Source organism: Electrophorus electricus, chromosome 13 (assembly GCF_013358815.1).
Source record: "Electrophorus electricus isolate fEleEle1 chromosome 13, fEleEle1.pri, whole genome shotgun sequence".
NCBI lineage: Eukaryota > Metazoa > Chordata > Actinopteri > Gymnotiformes > Gymnotidae > Electrophorus > Electrophorus electricus.
In genome coordinates, this window is record NC_049547.1 from 9,220,711 (window position 1) to 9,243,885 (window position 23,175).

Genomic DNA, 23,175 nt, shown 5'->3' on the forward strand with positions numbered 1-23,175 from the left:
AAGGACTGTAAATACACTATCTGGTATGGACCTTTCCGTGTCGCACTGAGATACAGATTTTCAGTATAGTCCTCTGAAAAATTGTGTTTAGGTCTGATGACTGATGATACGGAATGTGATAGTTTTCCTATCGCAAGACAATTTTTGACGTGTACACTGAAATGAAAAGAGCCCCCCCACCCGCCTCCAACAAAAGCGGGTCGTAGAAACACTGCCATCTAGTGAGCAGCGTTGAAAGTCTATGGCTCTGTTTTCGTGACGAGGAACTCGAATGACATGAAGCCATTTTCCCTTACGATAAATAAAATAGTATGGAGATCGCTGATAGATTACACATAACCAACATACCATATTCAGTAGAAATACAGAAGAGGATACAAGTTAACAACCACAATGGTGAAAACCTATTCTAAAAATAACTATATTTCTATGACCATACCACAAAGGCAGGTCATCGGATTGTCTTTTTTTATATGGATCCAGGCCCTAATTTAGCCTCTTACTCTATAAATGTCTCTAATGTATTAGTTACACAGTGAAAGACCATCAAAACCTTGAACTGTAAATAATTTATTTAATGAAACCGCACTAGAATGGGGTAAATGGTGCTTCCTGCTTCATTCCTGCATCTCAAACTCAGAAATGGCTGAGCTTCATTAAACACCAGTGAGGCACAGCGGAGCACAGACTGTAAGGGTAAGATGGTAGTGAGAAAGTGAATGTAGAAGCCCGCCAGTGGGAGAAGTGCTGCTTCACTGCTTAGCCGCTGACCTGGCAAAGTTTACAGCTGAAATGTCACGTTGGGGGAAAAAAATAGCTGTTTATATTAAGATACTGCAGTTCAGCTGGGGTTGATACTGGAAGGAAAAAGAAACATTATGAGCCATCTTCCATGTATACCCAAAGCCCAGAGGTTCTCAGCAGTGAAGACAGCACTAAAGTTCCTGTCAGAACAAGCCTTCATCTCAGAGTTGTGCTGCATACGAGCTCCTCCTGGATCAACAGTGTATGATGTAATTTGAATATTCCCATAGGCACTAGGTTGATTTCGAGTTCCTAATTCTTACCTGCTGAATAATAGGCAGGGGGATTTTCCTCCAACTTTCCTCTAACATTCATCCTCTAACACATCCGGTGCTTCACAACAGTTTGGTCTAACATCTATCCTAGGAATACATCCCGTGGCATATAATACCCCTTTCCACGTGTGTATAGATATAGGCTTTGATAATACTTGAAGAGGGAGAAATTTGGGTTATGGTTCAAAGGAGGATTTCATAAGGCTGAAGTTTCCTAGCAACTCGGTAGCCGGCTTTCCTCTCAGACTGTCGCAAACTGGATTAAATTACAGTTGCGTAGTTACGTTTTCTCGGTCACATTATACGGCATATGGAACATGGCGGAAGGTGAAAAATCACTAAATGGGCTGCAGATATGCACGGTAATAGTTTGGGGCTAATTTCAGTTTGTTCAATCAGTTTCATTCGCGTGCGAATGTTTTCCATTAGCGCGGTGTTGTGTTTCATGTTATTGTTGGTGCAAATTCCCACTGATAATATTTGTCCGATTTAAGATTGTCTGCAATGTTGTTGCCGTTTATGCTTTTGGGTAAACAGCTTGCTAGATTTATAGCTAACATGCTAGCTAATATTTGCTGGTATAGATAACGCTGGCTACCTCGGTCCTGGCTAGCTAAGGAAATATATTTTATTAATTCTGCTTAGGAGTTTAACATTAGGGAACATGGCTAACGCTACCTAGTTAGAGTAATAAACTTGATATCGTTACGCAAGGTAGTATGGTCTGCTGTGGTACGGGTTCCTGACTGGGGTGACGAGGAAGCAACCGCTGTTGCAACATCTGATGCTAACACTCGCCTCACATGTTATCGTCCCACAAAGATTCAGTTTTCAGTAACGAAATAAACACTTGAGTTATTGCCTCCAGATGTTTATAGCTCATGCGTTCTTCTTGACAGATTAAGTGGTTTCATGTGGCTACACCTCTAGATGGAGAGCTAGCCGCTATAACAGACTGCAAAGATGATTTTAAAAATAAAGAAATTGGATGGCAAGCTGCAGGTGTAATGAAAGGATAGGTATCTTATCATAGCTAGGTTAGCTATCTTGAGACTGTTAGCCATACAAATTAACCTTTCGAACATCCTTTGGCTGTGTATAGTTGAATTGTTGATTATCTTATTATGTTTACGTCTGCATCTATATTTTCTTAAGAGGAATCAAAATAACTTCCTGACTAATGAGAATTTTGCATTACTAGATAGCTTTGTTACTTTGCTTTCTTGGGCTAATTTCATTCGTTCGATACAAATTTTCGGCATTATAGTTGGGTAACTAGTTCCAAGGCACAAACGAGAGCACTAGAAATAGAAATACCTTTTACTCCTACGAAGACTATTTATGTGTAATGAGGTGTAATGTTTGTGTGTAATCGGGTATTTGTATAACGTGGACTGAGAGACATGTTTACTAACCATCAAGGAAAATGTCTAGGCTTCCTCTTTAGGGTGCTGGAAGGAAGCAAGTAAACTCTGAAATCTGACTAAACTACAAAACACCACTACCTGTATTTTGGCAATCTGTAATGTTCATTTTAACTATTAGAGTAAATATTTTGAACATGTATTTTAGTTGATAATGTTGCTTAGGGACAAAGTTATATGTTCCATATTGACTAGTTATGTAATGTACGAAAATAAGTGGATAAAAAATGCACAATAAGATTGAATGTGGGATTGGCCAAGTGTGCCAAATTAATTTACTTTTTATAGTTATGAGATTTGTATTTTTTTAAACTATGTTATATAAAAACTAATGCATTACCTTTGCCTACATTTGAGAGAAAATAAGTAAACATGTAATGCACAGGTTTCTGTAGTTCATTTTGTACAAATGTATCTCTGTTTATTCCCTTCAGAGATGGTTGGAAGCCTCAGATTGGGGTGCTTCCATCCTCCACTATGTGGCAGAGCAGGTGCTCCATATTTATTGCCTGGAGGCAGAGCCACAGCCAGAACAGCAGGAGCAGCAGGTGCGGGAGCGCATCCTGCACCCGCTCGAGTGCTTCTTGTTCGGGGAAGATCCGTGCACTGCTCTGGAGAAACTGCAGCAGAGAAATTACAGCGCTTCCTCTCAGCTGTGTGGGCGTGTTTTTAAAGAGGGCGAAACAGTCTACTCCTGCAGGTTAGAGCTGAATGGATATGACTTTTACCATTGTGATCTACAACAGAAAAATGTGTTACAATGTTGCAAGCTATACAAGCATAGCTAAGCATAGCAGTTTTGTTTAAAGAAATGCATACCATGTCAGAATATGACCAGTGATGAACAGGATAGAAGGTGAATGGCAACCCACTGGCTACAGCCTGTAATTGTACACTTATAAAATAAACATATAACATATAGTGGTTATTGGTGCAACATAGCTGTTTCTAATATGGTTTATGGTGGTTTATTTACAATATGTGCACAATTATTAGGCAAGTTGTATTTTTAACTATTCATTTTATTATTGAAGAACTGTTGTGCTCTTAGTCAATCCAAAATGTTGTTAAACATCAACCCTGAATATTTAAGAAAGTAAAAGTGAGGTTTTGGCTTTCTTAGGGAAATCTGTATGTGTATAATTATAAGGCAACTGTTGGTTGCATAATTATTATGCAACTAAATGGAAAAAGTGAAATTTCCCCATCTCTTTTAACAGTTTATTTTCATCTATTAATGTGAGAATAATAAACAAACAACTCAATTTACAAATAAACATTTGACATTTAAAAAAAAAATCAGTGACCGATATAGCCACCCTTCTTTTCAATAACAGTCATAAGCCTTCCATTCATGGGGTCTGTCAGTTTCTAAATCTGTTGACAATCATCTTTTTGTACAGCAGCAACCACAGCCTCCCAGTCACTGTTCAGAGAGTGTACTGTTTTCCTTCACTGTAAATCTCCAGTTTAAGAAGGGCCCACAAGTTCTCAATAGGGTTTAGGTCGGGTGAAGAATGGAGCCATGTCATTGTTCATTCATCTTTAAGGCCTTTACTGGCCAGCCAGGCAGTGGAGTACTTTGATGCATGCAATGCATGCATTGTCTTGCATAAAACTCATGGTCTTCTTGAAAGATGGAGACTTTTTTCCTGTACCACTGCTTGACGAAAGTGTCTTCTAAAAACTGGCAATAGGTTTGGGAGTTGATTTTGAGTCCATCTTCAAAGGTTCAAGCCCATAGCAGTACCCCACCTCCACCTTGCTTCCGTCTGAGTCGAAGTGAAGCTCTGTGCCCGTTATTGACCGAGCCATGGGTCCATCCATCTGATCTGTCAAGAGTCACTCCATAAAACCTTTGAAAGATCTGTCGTCAGCTATTTCTTGGCCCAGTCTTGATGTTTAACGTTATCTATCTTGTTCAGTGGTGGTTTCAGCCTTCCCTACCTTGGCCATGTCTCTGAGTACTGAACACCTTGTACATCTGGAAACTTCACGTTTCACGTTTGATTCTTCTCAAATCTTTGCCAGTTAATTTGCATCTTTTTTTTTTTCTCAACTACATCCCTCTGAAAGACTTTTACAATTTTAGACTTTTCAGGGTTGGTTAAATTTCTCTTTTTTGGCCCATTTTGCTTGAGCTGCCTAATAATTATGCACACCTTAATATAGGGTGTTGATCTCCTTAGGCCACACCCTCCCTCATTACACAAATACACATCACCTGATATGCTTCAATCCAATAAGCATTCAATTATATACATCTTGGAGTTGGAAAATGTGCATAAAATCTATATGGTCAAAAATACTCTCTTGTCTAATAATTGTGCACACAGTGTAGAAGCAATTAATAGTTTGGCTTAATGTGTGATCACATCTCTCTCTTTTTTTTTTTTTTTTTTTTTTTTTTACAAATAATAGAGTTTGGATTTGTGAGATGTGTTCCTCCCCTGGTTATTTTGAAATTCATTACTTGTCACTAACTAGGTTCTAAACAACACAGCTAATGTTGCTAGATTAAATTATTCAGTCTCAGACTTTGTGTTTGACAAATGTGTAAGTCATGTCTGCCCTATGCCATAAATGTAAATGTTTTCAGATATTACTACAGCAACTTTGTAAATGTGTCTGACTTTGACTGCACCTCTGTTTCCATTTGAATGTATGTATTAACTTTGAAAAATATTACCTCACACCTGAAAAAGCCAGACAAGTCTGCTGATAAAGAACATCATTCCGATTGCCTTTTGTATTATTTGTGTGACTGATCGTAAGAGAGTATCTGAATGAGGTCAGAATTGATTCGTCCTTATGTGTGTGCGAAGGGACTGTGCGATAGACCCCACCTGTGTGTTCTGCATGGACTGCTTTCAGAGCAGCGTACACAAAGGACACCGCTACAAGGTCAGACACACTGATTCATTACTGTACTGCACATTGTTTTACTGCAGTGTACACTACTCATGTGTATTACTGTCATGTAATGTCTCATTACTGTAACAAACCCGAAAACAAACCTGACAAGTGGGGAAAGTTTCCTATTAGTTTTCATAATTCCCAGGTCTAGACAAGTGTGCAAACCAAATGCAAAGTAATTAAGAAATTATGGATTCCAACTTGTGCCTTGATCGGCAAATTTGTAAATAAGAGCATGTGTTTGCATGTAGAGTAAGTGGATTTTTGTGCATGTAGAATCAGGGCTGGAGGGGTTGTGCATCAGAAATCCTCTTATTATACTGCTCCTTCATATGGATGTAGTTGATGGTATGTACTTTGCATGTCCAGATTTAACTTGACAGAACAATCTCTTATTACTAGCTAACCAATCACTCTGCGTTTGGTCTCCTAGATGCATGCTTCGTCAGGAGGAGGCTTCTGTGACTGTGGGGACTTGGAGGCCTGGAAGACTGGCCCCTGGTGTTCCCAGCACGACCCAGGAACCTCTGTCGCCATGGAGACAGTGAGGCTTAGTTTCTGCCAAAATCCTTGGTTGGGTTTGGGATATTTTAGGAGGCAGGCTTCCCTTTTGTTATGTTGGTTGAATTTACTTCCTGCCCTAAAGTCAGGAGAAGACCGCAGAACGCTGCAGGATGGACATGCACGCGCGTGCGCACACACACACACACACACACACACACACACACACACGCACACACAGAGACAGACTGAAGGAGACACAGTCCTCTGCTGGCCTGGGAAACCAGTAGGCTGATGTGGGAAAGTGATGCATAAAATATGCAGCTGTAACTGAGGCCTCCTCTCTGGGGGTTTTCAGCTGTACAGTGACACTTTTAGGAGCAGAGGGAGGCATTTAAATGGAAGAGCTTTGTGATCTGATGGACTTGCATTATTGAAAAACATTTTTAAGCTTGGAGCATGCATTTTGGATTACAGTTATATTCAGGCATCATGTTCTACTCTGGACAGATGGTTTCTCTCAGTGTGCATGCCACTCAGGCCAGTATGTGTAATTAGATCACTTTGTAGATCTCAAGCTGCATGCTCAGCCCGCATCACATCTTGGAACAGAGCAGATGTCTGCTGGGCCTGATGTTATGGCTTGGCCATTGTCATCATGCTAAGACTATACCAGACGTATTATAAACCATTAGGGCCTCAATCTGAACCAATCAGCAGTTTGTTTGGCTGTTCACAAATGACTTTACGCAGTGTCTAATCAGTTTAAGCTCTAAGATGTGGTGCTGGTGAAAGGATCCTGACGTCTCCTGCACCTCATTGGTCTGACACAGGTCTTCTGATGTTTTATGCATTGGGAGGCTTCATGTAATATCCAGTGTGTGTTTAGATAAATTGGTGTATGTTAGCTTGTATTGGTGTGGATGGTAGGATTTCCCCCAGTTACTACAGAATGTCATTATTCAGAGTTGTGTAATGTCCCATCCATGAAGCCTAGAGCTTTTCTAGAGCTTTTAGAATTCGGCAATGGTTCATAATTGTACTGGCTGATATGCTCTGTGAGAGGTAATCTGGATCTACTCAAAGGAATGATAAAGGAACACAGAACACTCATCATCATACACAGTAGAACAGAGGTACACACTACCACACCATCAACAGGTGTAGGCTAGGATACTGCCAGACAGGAGCAACTGAGAGCAACTACCCCCTTGTTCAGGGGATCAACAGTGGTAACCTGGCATCAGTGGGGCTTGAACCATCAACCTCCCAATCACAAGTCAAGCACCCCCAACCACTAAACTGCCACCGCCCTGACAGAGAACACTGAGAAAATGAAATTGGAAAAGCAGTTCCAGTATGACCCTTTTTAATTAGTGTTTATTGTTCTTGGCAGATAATTATGATGAATGTGTAATAGAGAAAGCACAGACTAGTGAACAGACAACTGAAAGCTGACCTCTAATCCAAACAAAACAATTATACATATATTTTTGATGACTTGTTGATCTCTGCGCAACATTCACAGAGATCACTGACTCCATAATGTGGAGAAACATGGAAATAACTTTGCAAGAAACATAGCCCCCATGTACACCGTTAGCAAAAAGGCATTTCAGAAAATTATCCACACCCTGGACAGGCGGTACCATCCTCGGAGAACTAATTATTCCAAGTTGCTATCCCTGAGCTCAACCTCATTCACAGAAAATTCTCTCGAAGATGATGTTCAATGCATTAACAGGGCTACTGTAATAAGATGAAAGGTTGTGGGCCACCTCTCCCACATCTGGAAGAAAAAATGGTTTTGAGAGAGGGAGAGCGAGCTCACCCTTCTAGACCTACTTTTATGGAGAACCTGCAACCTGTGAATAAGGCCCTCTGCTAGTTCCAGGACTTCACAGATTCCTTGTTGGTTGAATCTTCTGTGAGCATATCTTTCCTGAAATACTGGCTGAAGAAGAGGGCACTAACCATACCAAATCATTGAAAGCAAAAATTTGGAAGTACCCCAACAGTAAATATCAAGATTTGCAGGACCTGCTGAACATGACAACATTCCTAGATCCAAGGTTCTGAACACAATACATCTATGGAATGTATTGTAATGCATTTATTACAATACATGTATTGAATACATGTATTGATGGATGTGCCACAAAATAAATTTCCCTTGTCTGTGCGCACTAGGGCAGAAATATCAGTGCATACAAACATCAAGCTGTGCATCAGAGAGAGAGTTTTTAACACTGGTGGTAAAGTATCAGCCCATTTCTCTTGTCTGAATCCAGACAAGGTGGACATGCTGTGGATTATTTATTTATTTTTTGATAGAGAACATTTGAAGTGATACCTGGAACCTTTTAGGCCCAATCCAATTTTTACTTCTACCCCTTGTTTTCAAATGGGGTGGGGATGTGAAAAGCAACATCAAAATGTGGGAGTTTCTTGCACAAATCAGCAATAGTGATGTAATGTTAGCAAGCTACCTACTAACTACTAGCAAATTTTTTTGTGCTTAAAGAAAGGCATGATAATACAATATATTTATACCCCTATTAATGAAAATTAAGTTTGTAGGTTTCTTTAGTTGCTTGCACATCCATTTCAATGTCATTTTTAAGGCATTCTGAAAATTTTCTCATAGTGCTGTTTGGAGTGTGCCCCTGAAAAATCTGTTTGGAGGGCCATGTAGCCCTGACACTTCTCCATTCCCCTCTATCTCAACAAGACACCCTACCCCTATTTGTAAACAAGCAAAAATAGAGGGGTTAAGACTAAGTGGTAGGAGCAAGGTGTGAAATGGGATTGAGCCTTAGAAATATATGGAATGTAGAAGTTCATCTTGATGGTTAAAAAAAAAAATGTATAAACCGTTTTAGTGGTTTGGTTATGAGTGAACATCATAAAGCATCACTTTTATTTCATATCCATTTTTATTTTTACATCAGGTTGTACCATAAGTTGTTTAACCTAATCTCACATTTTTGTTATGCCCTGCTTAAAATGTTTTTGCGTGGGCATTCAAAATGTCTTATGTTAATGGACATTTGTAGTTTCTTATTTGTTTTATTTAGTTGTTTGAAGGCAATTTGACTAGTTTGCAGACATGCCTATATTTTGAAAAAATATATATTTTGTTGGTTATTGATTTCATTATTTTGAAACTGGTACTGTAGAAATATTTACGTTTTTCTATTTTATATGCTAGTTTGTTTTTACTTTTGAGTTGAGAAATTCACATTTCTAAATGATCAGTAATCTGTGCATTTTCCTTAATAACCATGCATGTAGACTCCTGATACCATTTATTATTGCAATAATTGCTATATGATTTTTTCACTAAGTTTTGCAGCCCTTGTGCTTGTGTTTACTGATGCAAATGAACATGCTTTGGGTCTTTGGCAACGAGTAAATTAGGGTTGTGGGAAGCCTAGTTTATAGATAAACCAGCTTTCTTAATATCAAGAATTTGTCCAGCTCTGTGATGGTCTCTTATGGATTCTGTCTGTTTCAGGATGAGTGTGTGTTGGAGGTGGGACTCCAGGAGCGGGCTTTCATGCTGTTTCAGGTGCTGCTGAGTTATATCACAGAACTGATGGTGTGGGAAGAAAGTAATGAGCTCTCTGAGGAGTTGCAGCCTAGGTCAGCCACACATCTCACTCTGCCATCAACGTTAAGCCTTGTGTCAAAGTTATGCCCTTTTCTCTTCTCTATGATGATGCCTTACATGAGCAATACTATATCTTTGCTGTAAATGGTAACACGGCTACCGGTTGTATGGATGTGTGGTAGGTATGGTATCTAACGCTTGAGCCTGTTTGTATTTAAATTTTGTCTTCAGACTGAAAGAGGACAAGTACTACTGTGTGCTTTACAATGATGAGCATCACTCGTACGATCATGTGATCTACACTCTTCAGAGGGCCATCAGCTGTGACCACAGTGAAGCTCAAACACACACAGCCCTCATTGATAAAGAGGTGAATTCTGCTAGCACTGTAATTTCTGAATGAGCATACACTGGTTTTTCTGACAATGAGATTCAATTTCAAGAGCATTCTAAGGAAATTATAGATAGACTCTTACAAGATAGGAACAGGCTGAAAAATAATATCAAAGACTTTGGATATATCACTGGACACTGGTGGATCAATTCTGTGGAGATGGAAAATGCATTATACCGCTCAGGCACTGTCTAGACAAGACTCAGCATCAGAAGCACGAAATATAATTGCAGTGTAGTACACAAGGTTTGCAGAGAAACTATACAGAGTTATTTCATCTGTTGTGCAAGCAAAGTTCTATAGCCAGTGCAGGACCGCTGTTCAAAACAAGGTTTTATCTGGAAACCTTGTGTAATACTTTTTCAGTGTTTGGCACATGTTTGTTTTCAAAGTAACTTGTATACATTTATCAGTAGACATCATGTGTACTCCCTTGTAAACACCTAGCGGTACCAGGTGAGCTAAAGGTCTTTTAAACTAGATTGCAGTTACTCTCTGGAATCCTAAACACAAACCTTTTAATCTATGTCCAAGCTTACATTTGTTTCTTTTAAGGGTGCTCATGTGTTTTGTCTTTTATTCAGGGTCGCAGAGCTGTAAAGACAGGAACCCTGAGGTGCTGTCAGCAAGCTAAAGCTCTCATCAGGGTAATGAGTGGCTTTATCTCTGTTCTTTCTCGCTGCACTCCCACCTCCTGCAATAGGTGGTCAGACAGCTACAGTGCCTGCTCTAATGCTCACCTCTTTCTGTACCCCCCCAAAGACAAACTCTGAGCACATTACCCAGCAGCCCTTGCGAGTGGAGATCTTGCACGCTGCTGTGATGGCCCATCAGACCTTTGCTCTCAGATTGGGCACATGGTTTCAGCAGATCATTGGTTACTCAGGTACACTACATTCTTTGTTGTTGTTGATGATGATAATATGATATAAATTAAGATATGAAATGTGAACAGACTGAGATTATTTAGAAGTGCATGAGGTTAGTATTGCTATTGAGGTTAATATTGAATAAATTTAGGATGAAGGACAGACCTTGTCACTTGTTTCTAAAGCTCCTTCCCAAATCCACTCCTCCAATAACTTCACTCTCTTCAAATAAGAAATGACAATTTCTAAAATTACAAATGTAATTTAAACTACAATAACTGAAAAATAATGCCTATGATAATAAATAATGCTTAAGATTTTGAGTTGTACAGTATGTGTACCTTCATCTTTAAAGTGCTCTATCAGACTAGCATACAACATTGTCTCCCTCCCACCAGTGGGCTTCAGGCAGGTGTTTTGCCAGGTGGCTCTGAAGCCCAGTGCTGATGGTGAAAAACCCTGTTTGATTAGCCGTCTAATGCTACACGATGCCAGATTATATAAAGGTCAGTGCTAAATCTGCACTTCACCTGTCATGACTTTGTCTGTCATCATTATGATGTTGCCTGTTAGTTGTTATGTCTCGAGACCTCAGTTGGATAATATGCCTATACTATTGGGTCTTAACCTCCATCTGCATTGCCTTCATTAGGAGCCCGTAAAGTTATCCATGAACTGATTTTCTGCAGTCTACTGATGGAAACGGAATATAAGAGACAATTTGCCATGTTATTTACAGAGGTGGGTTTTAGTGCTTATATATTTTTCGGAAGAAAACTGTATGCACCATCTACCCATAGACAGCCTGTATGTAGCCAAACACCATCATATGTTTCTTCCTCTAGAACTATAAACAGTTGCAGGAGGATTTCATAAGTGATGACCATGAGCGGAACATCTCAATCACAGCCTTATCTGTGCAGATCTTCACTGTTCCCACTCTGGTAATAATAACAAACACATTATATCCACATAACAGTCAGAACAGGGACACGCACTCATACAAAACTTTTCATTCTAGCAATTATGCATGTTTACAACAAGATAAACCGCGTTATAAGTTGATGAACATGTTGTTATTTTTTTACATGTATTTTTCAAAAGTGTTGCATTAAGGCTTAAGTAATCTGACAAAAATAAATTTCCCCCTAATATTGACCTTTTGATTTCTCTGTTTGACTCTTAAGGCGAGACAGTTGATTGAGGAAGGCAGTGTGATAAAGGTGATTTTAGACACCGTCATGGAGGTGCTGAGAGAACATCTCGACAACAGCCAGCGCTTCCATTTTCAGGGCTACAATTCTGACAAGTTCTTCCGAATTCAAGTGATCTTCCATGACCTCAGGTCAGAGTTTGGTTCTAAACACAGTGAATGATGTGAAACCCTGTAATAGGGAACATGTACACCTTTTTTGAGACAGTCATGTATTTGATTTTGTTCACAGGTACATTCTGATCAGTAAACCCACAGTATGGACTGAACAGCTGAGGCAGAAGTTTCTGGAAGGTTTCAGTGACTTTCTGGAGATGCTTAGATGCATGCAGGTACTACACTTGCCCCGGAATAGGCATGAGATTATCCGTTGTAAGACTCTATCTTTGCTGTAAATGTGAGTGGCTCTTTTCCTTGTGTTAGGGAATGGAGGAGATGAAGAGGCAGTTTGGCCAGCATATCGAGGTGGAGCCAGAATGGGAGGCAGGCTTCTCCATCCAGATGCAGCTACGCCACATTCTTTCTATGTTTCAGGACTGGTGTGCCTCTGACGTGAGTCACGGAAATAATGCACAAGCACTATGCAAATGAACACTTTAGGCTTTATAACATACCATGTCAAATTCCCTTAGAGAGAGTCGTAGAGAGTCTCATGAGACTATTCTTAGATTTACTTGTCACAGTTGACCTCTCTTTATTTGGCATTTATAGTTGCCTCAGGCTTATTCAAATATCACAGTGACACGACCTATGGTCCATTTTCACTTTTCGGACCCAGTGTGTTTGCTCCCTGGGTAATGAATGTTAGGTGAAACGAGCATGTTTTTCTAACAGGAGACTGTTATGGTTACAGAATGGTAGTGGAGTATGTAACAGCATGTGTGTCTTAATTCAAGTTCAAGTTTCAAGTTTGGTTTATGGAGAGAGTCCTGGGTAATGAGTGGAGTAATCGCATGTGTCTCTTACACTGTAACGATCCCCCTGAGTTATTCGACGGGATCACCCTTATGTATGCAAAATAAAGTTGGGGTGATGTGATTCTCACTCTCACGTTCAAACATAGACCACGGTTACGAGGGAGTAACAAAGTGTGTGTGTGTGTGTGTGTGTGTGTTACAGGAGAGAGTCCTGCTGCAGGCCTTTAGGCAGTGTCACCAGGTCTTGCTACAATGCACCAACCAGCCCTTCCACAGTGAGCCAACCGACAGCTACATGCGCAAACACATCCTCCACATACGGCCCTACAGGGTCTCGCAGGAGCCTGTTTCCATCCACCTGCCCATCTCCAGACTGCTGGCTGGTGAGCTTTACAAAAACAAACGAAATAAAACAAAGATGTGTTTGAAATATTGTAAGACTGTGGAAAGTGCTTTCAGGGTGAATGTATCATTTGTTGAAAACTGTCAGTTAAAGCACATTTTCTCTCTGGCTGCAGGCCTGTATTTGCTCTTGTGTCGGACAGGGGCCATCAAATATCTCCCTGACTTTGTGGATCCAGTAAGTTATGATTGTAAGACTTCTGCATTTGTTCTGCATTGACCGATTTGTCTTTAGTGCCTTGCCAATTAGGCCCTCTGAATTGTGGTATGACCGTGCATAGTTATTGTATTTGAAGTGTCTGTGCATGTACATTTCAGCAGCAGCTGGACCTCCCTGCACTGGTGGAACAGCCTCTGCGCTGTGTGGTTCTGGCTGCACAGGTGTCTGCAGAGATGTGGCGCAGAAATGGCCTCTCCCTTGTCAGTCAGGTTAGTGGAGGTCACAAATCCATTGTGTGTATTCTGAGCTATGACCTCTCATCTTAACTGTGTTTTAGTTACTTAGGTTCTAAATGTATATTGTGAGAAATGGAACATGACTGCACTATGTGCACACTGGCACAGGAACAGTGAGATTAAATTCTGACGTTTGTGTTTTTTGTTTTTTGGTATTAGGTATACTACTATCAGGATGTTAAATGCAGAGATGAAATGTTCGATAAGGACATCATCATGCTTCAGGTACGTGTCTCATTCGGAATGCCTAGTATGATCACTGAAGCGGTGAACATGTATATGTAGAATACTGAACATGTATATTTAAAGTATTGAATATATGTGTGTATATATAGGTAAAGCGCGCATGCATGCATGCATATATATGTATAGACAAGATTGAAAGTGCCACCCTTTCCTACCGCAGATTGCTGCTTCCAAAATGGACCCAAACCACTTCATCATGCTAATTCTAATGAGATTTGAGCTCTTCGAGGTTTTTAATGGAAATGGTTCAACTAAAGATCAGGTATGTATAGACATTTAAAATGATTTTTCCATTTGCATTAGTTTTAATTTCAGAAGGTTAGTGAATTTTGGAATTCACAGTCAGTACTGATTTAATCTGATGCACCTGCCCTGTCAGGACCTCCTGAAACAGTGGAACAGATTGACAGAAGAAATGCTGTACCTGTTTATCATCATCACAGGCAAGTCCTCTGAGCACCATTGTGTGTGTGATTTAGTTAAGCGATGGCATGGCATGACTGTGCTGATGTGCAGTAATCTGGATTATGGCCAGTTGCTTCAGAATGTATAGTGCAGTAAGCGTTCAGCTTTGATGTCCGCAAATGAAATGACACCGTAGCATACAGCCTGTCTAAGTGCACTCCTGGCTGTGTTCCTCAACCTGTTGTCTGTTGATTTTGTGGCTTCTTTAGTATCTAAAACTTAATGGTTTTCTATGTTGTGTTAATTCAGGTGAGCGGTATGTTCCTGGAATCAGCGATGTCACTAAAGAGGATGTGATAATGAGGGAAGTGATTCATCTGCTGTGTATAGAACCCATGGCTCACAGCAGCTTGGTCAAAAGCCTACCTGAAGATGTAAGACATTGTAGCACCCTTAAATATTTCTTGTAAGATATTATAATTGGAAAAATAACTGCAGCAGATGCTGTTGTTTGTGTTTCTTATTGTAGGAAAGTCATGAAACTGGGCTTGAAACTGTTATTTCTAAAGTTGCAACATTCAAGTGAGTCAGTCAAAAATGATTAAATATCTGCTTGTAAAAAGAAAGGTATTTGTTTAATTACTTTTATTTTCATATCGGTTTCTTTTGCAACTTTGTGTAGGAAACCAGGAGTTTCTGGTCATGGTTTATACGAAGTAAAGAAGGAATGTCTTGAGGAATTTAATCCCTTCTTTTACCATTACACCAAATCCCAACATAGCAAGGTATAGTGCGTTTACATCTGTGTTTCTATTCCATTTATTGTTGTTTCCTGCTGTGTAACTGGGCTTTGAACTCCAGGCAGAAGATGCACAGAAGAAGAGAAGGGCCCAGGAAGGCAGCGATAAAGGCAAGTGGCCTTTTCTCGAGCACGCCTCGCTGCTTTCGACCGTGGGGGTAGCTTCAGTACTGTTGGAACTTGTGTGTTTACTGCTCTGTGATGTGCAGCTCTCAGGCCCCCCCTGCCACCTGGCTTCTGCCCCGCCTTCTCCAGCATTGTTAACCTGCTGTGCTGTGACATCTTCCTCCACGTGCTGAGGACAGTGATGCAGAGAGTGGTGGAGGAGCGGTCTGCTCTGTGGAGTGAAGCTATGGTGCAGAGGGTATGCCCACTCTCACTCATGTCCAGACTCACAATCACAAGTCTGTCATTTATGAATCTTTCATAATCCTGTGTGTGTTGTCTCAGGCGTTGCATCTTGTAGGCCAGGCATTACTGGAGGAGAAAACTCAGCTGGAGGCCGACAGCGTTGAGGACGTGATCTTTGACTTCAGTCTCAAGGCTCGAAGTGCATCACTTTTGACTTTATCTCATTTTTAATAATGTGGGAAAGTGGGGACAGAAGTTAATAACTTGTTACACACAGTATACTCTCGCTCATCATCCCGTGGGTTAATAACACACTCCACACACAGTGTACTCCCATCCTTAATCCTACGTTTCCCTCTAGAAATTGGCACGGCTCACAGCAAGTCGTTGTTCCATTTCATTTCTAAACTGAAGGCGCTTCCTTCCCTTGAAGCTCAGAAGGATATGATTAATTGGACACTACAGGTTAGTGCTTGCTGACTTACTGGTTTCGTTGTCACCTAGACAGTGCATATAAGTGATTATTTATTTCTTCCACAACCTTTTAGTTGTTTGAGACAGTGAAGTGCCGTCGTGAGAAATCCAGCCCTTCTGCTTCATGCACTTTGGATCAGATGAAACCTGAGGAGGTGATGAAACCCTCATAGCATTCTCACCATGTTGTGTTGGTGTAAACATCCCTATCATCTGTGTGGTTGTGCAGTGATGTGTTGATGTACAAGTGTAAACATCTCTCATTTTTTTGAGCGCAGTATTGGTGTGAACGTCCCTGTTGTCTATCTAGTTGTACAACCAAGTGTTGGTGTACTGGGGTGAACGTCCCCATCGTTTATGCTGTTGTGCAGCGGTGTGTTGGTGTATTAGTGTGAACGGCCCCATTGTCTATGCTGTTGCTGTATTGTTATGAATGTCTGTATTGCAGAGCGTTCAGGACAAAGAGAAAGCAGAGCGTAAGAGGAAGGCAGAGGCTGCCAAGCTGCACAGGCAGAAGGTCATGGCTCAGATGTCTGCCATGCAGAAGAACTTTATCGAGACTCATAAGATGCTCTATGACAACGTACCTGAGAGCGGCAGCCAGGGGGAGCCAGCGGCATGCTGGGAGAGGTGAGAAGAAGCCTGCTCCAGAGCTCCAGCAGCCCCTCCTTCTTCCTGCTAAAGAGCTTAAGTGCAAACATTCTCTTCTCATTCAGAACCAAGAGTGACACTCAGTACTTTCTGTGCTTGGACATCTAGAATAGTGTCCCTATGTGTTGTAGGACAAAATGAAGGACCGCCAATTAGCAATAACACTATTTCTGTGTGTTTGCGCAGATTAATGGACGTAGGAGAGAGGCGTGTGGCACTAGGTCCTCAGCAAGGTGTGGGTTCCTCAGACTGGGAGACTCTCACCTGCATCCTCTGCCAGGAGGAGCAGGAGGTGCAGGCTCTGGCTCCTGCCATGGTCCTCACCGCCTGTGTGCAGAGGTCCACATTACTCACCCAGAGCAGAGGAAAGAGTCTCTCCTCCAATGGTTAGCTATGCTACTAACACACTCCCAGTTGGGGTTATTTGCTGAAATAAATTAACTGCTGAAGTTTGTGTTGTTGGACAGGAAGCTACCCCCTGTTCATGCCTGCTGACCTGGCTGTAGGCACACACACCGGGAGTTGTGGGCACGTCATGCATGCCATATGCTGGCAGAAGTGAGTTTCACGTCATGTACCACATCACATTTTCAATTCGATAAAATAACAAATGTGGCTGTCAAACAAATTAAACCAAAAAACTCTTCCTAATTTTCAGTGTTTAATAGGCTGTGAGCAGAATTCAGGAGGTCCTGTATTATGTGTTTGCAGGTATTTTGAGGCTGTGCAGAACACTACTCGAAACCGGCTGCACGCAGAGTTGATCATAGACCTGGAGAATGGAGAGTACATGTGTCCACTCTGCAAGTCTCTCTGCAACACAGTGGTGCCTCTGATGCCCGTGGAGCCCTGCCAGCTCAACTAGTATGAGTCCACCACATTCAGCAGTTCAGCGTGTTATTATGAAGCTGTTCTGAGTTTCTTTCTCTCTCTGTTTCTTCTCTCCCCAGTGAGAGTGCTGAGCTGGTTGGTCAGCTTCTCACTCTTCCCCGTTGGATACAGATAGTACTGGCTCGCATCAGAGGGCTCAGAGCTGCTCATGAAGCTGGTGAGATTCCTCCCCATTGGGCACACACCATTTTAAAGGCCATTTCTGGCATCTAGTGCTTAAGTAAGTAATTAAGTGTGTTTGTGTGTGTGTGTGTGTGTGTGTGTGTGTGTGTGTGTGTGTGTGTGTGTGTGTGTGTGTGTGTGTGTGTGTGTGTGTGTGTGTGTGTGTGTGTGTGTATTCAGACAGTAGTGCTGAGATTGGAAAAGCTGAGTGTGGGTTCTTGGAGGACAGGCAGACAGACTTCAGGTCAATCCTCAGCTTTGGAGTCCAGCCACCGTAAGTACTTCTCTCAAATAAACAGACTATAAATATGTATTGTAAAGTTTGTTATGCCAGATGGAACAGGAAGAGGACAAACTAGAAAGTGAATCTAACCTCTGCTGTGTTTGGCTCAGGCCCAAATACTCGAGCAGCATAGTGGAGATGCTGATAGTGTGTGCCACTACGGTGCACAGGGTGGGACTGCAGACTGCCCCCAATGAACTCTGCCCTTACGTGCCTGTCATGACTTGGAACACATGTGCCTACACCATCCAGGCTATGGGTGAGAGCCTTTCCCCATTCACTCCCTCAGCACATAGCCTTGCCCTGGCCTGGTAGTGTGTGTAATCTGGCTATGCTCCTCCCTGTAGAGAACATGTTACAGGAAGAGGGGAAAGCACTGTTTGGCTCTCTGCAAAACAGACAGGTCTGTTCCTGAACACATGCGGTTTAGTCATTCTGCTTTTATTTGGAGTGATTGCAGTAACTGTGATCATGTTTCAGCTGGCTGGTTTGAAAGCACTGGTGCAGTTCTCAGCTGTTCAGCGATTGAAGTGCTCAGCAACTCTCATACACAATCATTTTTCACACATGCTGGCAGGTAAGGCTGCATTTTGAGTGCAGGTATGTGACAGGGAAAAGTTTAACTTTTGCTGAATGGGCTTTGATTTCACAATACTAAATATTTTGCACTGTTTCTCTTTCCCTCCCTCTGTCTCACCCTCTAGTCTTGCTACCTGTCTCTCAAATTGAAAACAGCCCCTCAATATTAGAAATAGACTTATTTCATCTCTTGGTAAGAATGAGTTGTTAGCATGTTGGGTATATAAGTTTGAGAGTTGTGTGTTGAGTGTAGTAAAGTCCCTTTGTGGTTGTCTCCCAGGTGGGGCTTGTTCTGTCTATACCTGCTATGTACCAAGAGGAGAATGTTGATCTGCAGCCCTCAGCCATCAGTACAGCATACAACCACCTGCACCTCATGCACCTGGTCACAATGGCCCATGTAGTGCAGGTCATCCTGTCCTCACAAGGTACACTTTGCTTGTCAGATCTGACGTGCTGATTGCTACAATCAGCTATAATGCAAGTAAATGTGTGTTGTGGTCACATTGTGTGTGTGTGTGTGTGTGTGTGTGTGTGTGTGTGTGTGTGTGTGTGTGTGTGTGAAATCAGACACCAGTGCTGTAGCTGGAGGGGCAGAGGAAAGGGAAGAGGCTGTATCTGCTGCAGCCTTGTACTGCACAATATCCCAGCACACAGACGGGTGAGTGTGTGTGTTCCTGACACATCATACACTCCTCTATGGGCACCGTGGACTGTAATCTGTTATTACCTCTTATACAATTTCTTGGGTAATGTTGTTTTTCTCTCTCTCTCTCTCCCTCCCTACCTCCCTCAGACTAAAGACAGGTGTATCAGGCTCTATGATTGCAGACCGAGTGAGGAATAGTGTTCTGCCTTTTCTTCGCTGTGCTGCAATCCTCTTTAATTGCCTTTCTGGAGTGCAACCTCCAGAGGAGCTCTTCAGCACTGCAGGTGAGATGCTGAACACATGTACCCATTTCAGGAACGTTGGCTAAAACAGAGTTGTTTAGAAGACTTTAATTACCCCGTGATGTCAAGGGTCGGAGACACCCAGCTGTGTTCCTCCTTTGTTTGTGTGTAGTGTCCAGTGAGGATCAGCTGACTCTGCTCTGTAGTTATCTGGCGTTGCCCTCCAACCTGTTCCAGCTCTTCCAGGATCACCGAGACATTGTCACTCCCCTTTTACAGAGGTTCGGAGCTTTAGTCGAATTATTGTATTTTCTACCTAAATTTGTCTTTTCCAAGTTCTGCAGTGTATCCTTTTGCTTTTTAATGTTCTGTGTCTGTAACTCAGGTGGTGTGGAAACGCAGCCATATTAAAAGCTCTGAAGGCAGAAACGCCCATGATCAGGTGGGCTCCTCCTCTTTCCCACCTCTCTGACAGCATGCTTATTCCATCACATGAGGCAACGTTGCTTAACTTTCTAACTCAAACTACCACAGGTATCCACGTAAGAGAAACAGCCTGATAGATCTTCCCGAGGACTATAGTGTGCTGCTTAACCAAGCCAGTCATTTCAAGTAAGAGCGAATCGCTCTGCTTTGCATTATAGAGAAACACAAATCCTCCTCGTTTAAATAAAGGGCAAAGCATGATATCGTCGTAATAGATGAAAGTCGGTTTGCGTCTCCGGGTCCTTCGCAGGTGTCCCAACTCGTCGGACGAGGAGCGGAAGCACCCAACGCTGTGTCTGTTCTGCGGTGCGATGCTCTGTTCGCAGAGCCCCTGTTGCCAGGAGCAGCTGGAGGGTGAGGAGGTCGGTGCCTGCACAGCCCATGCTGCTACCTGTGGTGCTGGGGTGGGCATGTTCCTCAGGTGAGCCGCCACCGCAGCGCCCAGCACTGTGCTGGCCAAAGTATGTGTTAAAAGTAAAGCAGATCACTTTCTCTCTAGTGCAGGTCAGTGCAAGAGGGTGTGTAGGACCGTAACACTTTTGAGAAATCAATGGCTTTGGTTTTAAAATTTCCATTAGCACTTTCAGCTGGTTGTGTTACTGAACATTACTTGGTCATGTTTTACAAACAGGATAAGAGAGTGCGAGATTGTTCTGATGGCCAGTAGGACGCGAGGAAGCACATATCCAGCCCCTTACCTTGACGACTATGGAGAAACGGATCCTCAGCTAGGGTACAGTGAATCGGATATAACGAAGATAACTAAACGGAACAAATGGGCTTTATAAATAAATGAGTGATGTTCTTGATCTGTGTCGTGCTGAGACAGGCGTGGGAACCCTCTGCACCTGTGTCCTGAGCGCTACAGGAAGCTGCACCAGCTGTGGCTGCAGCACTGTATCCTGGAGGAGATCGCACGCAGCCTGGAGGTGCTCAACATCATGTTTGCCTTCGAATGGCAGATGTTATGAGTTCAGGGGTGGACGGAGCCAGACTACAGAAAGGAAGAGCAAAGAGCCAGAGGCCCGTGGGGAGGGAGTATCCCACTCTGCCCAGCCTCTCGCAAGTGCTGTTTTACCAGCTGACATTTGCTCTTTCAGCATTTATCTAAAGAGTAGCCGGTCTGGGGAGGGGGGTGGCAGGGAAAGCTCAAGGTCAGGATGTTCTTTTGCCTCTTTTTCTGGTCCTTTTGCCTTTGAGGACTGGCCTCTCTGAGACATGTCCACACATGCAGCTTTAGGTTCTATTTGCTCAGCTTGATGTTTTTCCATGGTGAAGTGAACTATTGTTTTCTGCGTTGTTTTATAAATGTTGAGAATCAGACTGCGAAATAGGGTTGCATTGTTTACCTGTGTGAGCATGTTCTGCTGACAAGCTGCCTATTCTTATGCACTTGTGTAAAAAGCTTCCTCTCTAGCCCTCCTCGGCCATGGACCTCTCACCTCTAATTGTCCTTACTGTGTGAAAATCTTTACAACGCTGAATATATTATACCAACATAATATATTATGCAAAAGTCCCTTAAAAGTATGTTCATTATTTCCAAATTGGCAAATTGTTTTGCCAGTTAAATTGTATACTTCTGGCAGGGTTTATGCTCTTTTTCAAATGTGATATAATACAGAAACATGTATATAAAACAATAATGGTTGATTATTTTATGATATGAATACAAGTCAAACATCATGGTACCACTACAACACAAGCAGTTCAAAGTTGATAATCATTAGATCACAAAACAGAGCTTACAGAAAACATTGATGTGTGAATTTAATCATGAACCATATTTGAGTGACAGTGAAATGTGTTTTTACTTCAGTGATGTTACTATCATATCTGTTCATTGTTCTGTTTCATATCAGATGCTTCAGTTGTTTTCAAGCTGAAGATGTGAATAGTTACACTTTGCAGTGGCTTGCTAGCAGTCCTCTGACAGGAAGTCGTCTGGAAGTCATCTTGGCTGACTAAAATACACTAATTTAAAATATTTCATGCCTTTACTGGTGAGCCATTTTATATAGTAGTTTCTTATAAGAACATCTTTGGAGTATTTACATACTTTGAAATGGAGTTAAGTTAATGAAGGTTAAAGGTTTAGTTAAAGTTAAAGGTTTACACTCAATGAGATCATTACTGTTCATTTTCCAGTATTTTTTTTGTTTGTTTGTGGGGTTTATTTTACTTTTGTCTTCAATGTTACATTTGGTGCACATGAGTGTCAGGATGTTCCTTAATTGTAGCATGTCTAATTTTTACCTTTTCCAGATTTTTTATCCATAATTCTGATCATAGCTCACTACTTTCATCCTTTTAAAAATGTTGAATCTAATTATATGTAATTGACACATTAAAGGGAGTCTCTTCATATGAGACATGCAGTATATGTCTACTAATCATTGCTATTTGTTGCAATATGGAAACTATGGTTCAAAATAATTTGCAACTTTCATCATCTAACATTTCAAACTTTTGTGAAACTTCTACCCAAACAAAAAAGTGCTTCAGTCTTTGTTGACATTAATCAGCATTTATAACATCAATAATAGTAAAAATGATGATTACAATGATTATTGTGGTAATGGCAGTATATTAAATTTTCTGTGCAGTTGCTTTGATATTGAAAAGGTTTCTGAGACGGTTAGTTATTCTTCTCCAGCTTCACTAGTGATAAAGGCACACTTTTGAAGATGGTACACAATTCTGGTTTTCTGTTTTCTTCCAGTAAACATGTTGAAATAGCACATATGATGTCTTAGGTCTGTGTCTGCCTTTTCAGATAGGAGACTAAAAGCCAAAGTCCCTAAAATCTAAGGTAAATAAATCATTGAATGTTGAGCAGAATTCTAATGTGTTAAATGCTGAACATCAAGCAAGAGACGTTCTCAAAATCACTCAGAAAGAATAAGATTGTGGTGTGATTTTCAATCAGTAAGGCCTCAAATAGCTTTTTTTTCCATGGCAGATGTGATGTTTCTTTTTCTTTTACCACTCTCACACATAGGTCTCATTCAGACATGTTTTAGGCCGTACTGTCTCCGCTGTTAGTGTATTAAATGTCTTCTCACCCTGTCACCGAATGAATAAAATGATTACGCTATTCAGACATTGTCAAAGTCCATTCATCAAAGGGTTAGAAGTCCCCGATTCATAGGACTGTTATACAAGACTGCTGT

At 41.5% G+C, this 23,175-nt stretch overlaps 1 protein-coding gene across 2 annotated transcripts; it reads left to right on the forward strand.

Annotated features, from left to right (window-relative positions):
* The first annotated feature begins 1,386 nt into the window (after positions 1-1,386).
* Positions 1,387-23,103, forward strand: ubr1 (ubiquitin protein ligase E3 component n-recognin 1). Of its 2 annotated transcripts, none has more exons than XM_027000214.2 (47): positions 1,387-1,441; positions 2,938-3,203; positions 5,329-5,407; positions 5,853-5,963; positions 9,438-9,565; positions 9,765-9,903; positions 10,512-10,574; positions 10,690-10,813; positions 11,195-11,302; positions 11,449-11,537; positions 11,642-11,740; positions 11,984-12,141; positions 12,242-12,341; positions 12,433-12,561; positions 13,129-13,309; positions 13,445-13,506; positions 13,647-13,757; positions 13,944-14,009; positions 14,191-14,292; positions 14,410-14,473; positions 14,745-14,869; positions 14,965-15,017; positions 15,118-15,220; positions 15,297-15,345; positions 15,444-15,598; positions 15,685-15,784; positions 15,947-16,050; positions 16,134-16,214; positions 16,508-16,689; positions 16,897-17,096; positions 17,178-17,268; positions 17,422-17,574; positions 17,661-17,758; positions 17,944-18,037; positions 18,157-18,305; positions 18,394-18,449; positions 18,527-18,623; positions 18,751-18,818; positions 18,906-19,053; positions 19,196-19,286; positions 19,422-19,558; positions 19,689-19,797; positions 19,902-19,958; positions 20,051-20,128; positions 20,253-20,423; positions 20,634-20,735; positions 20,832-23,103. In XM_027000214.2, the coding sequence occupies exons 1-47, from the start codon at positions 1,397-1,399 to the stop codon at positions 20,971-20,973; spliced, it is 5,217 nt and encodes a 1,738-aa protein (XP_026856015.2). In that variant the 5' UTR covers positions 1,387-1,396; the 3' UTR covers positions 20,974-23,103. The 2 variants fall into 2 exon arrangements, with proteins under 2 accessions (XP_026856015.2, XP_026856016.2); XM_027000215.2 differs by having other exon boundaries at positions 13,650-13,757.
* Positions 23,104-23,175: the final 72 nt, after the last annotated feature.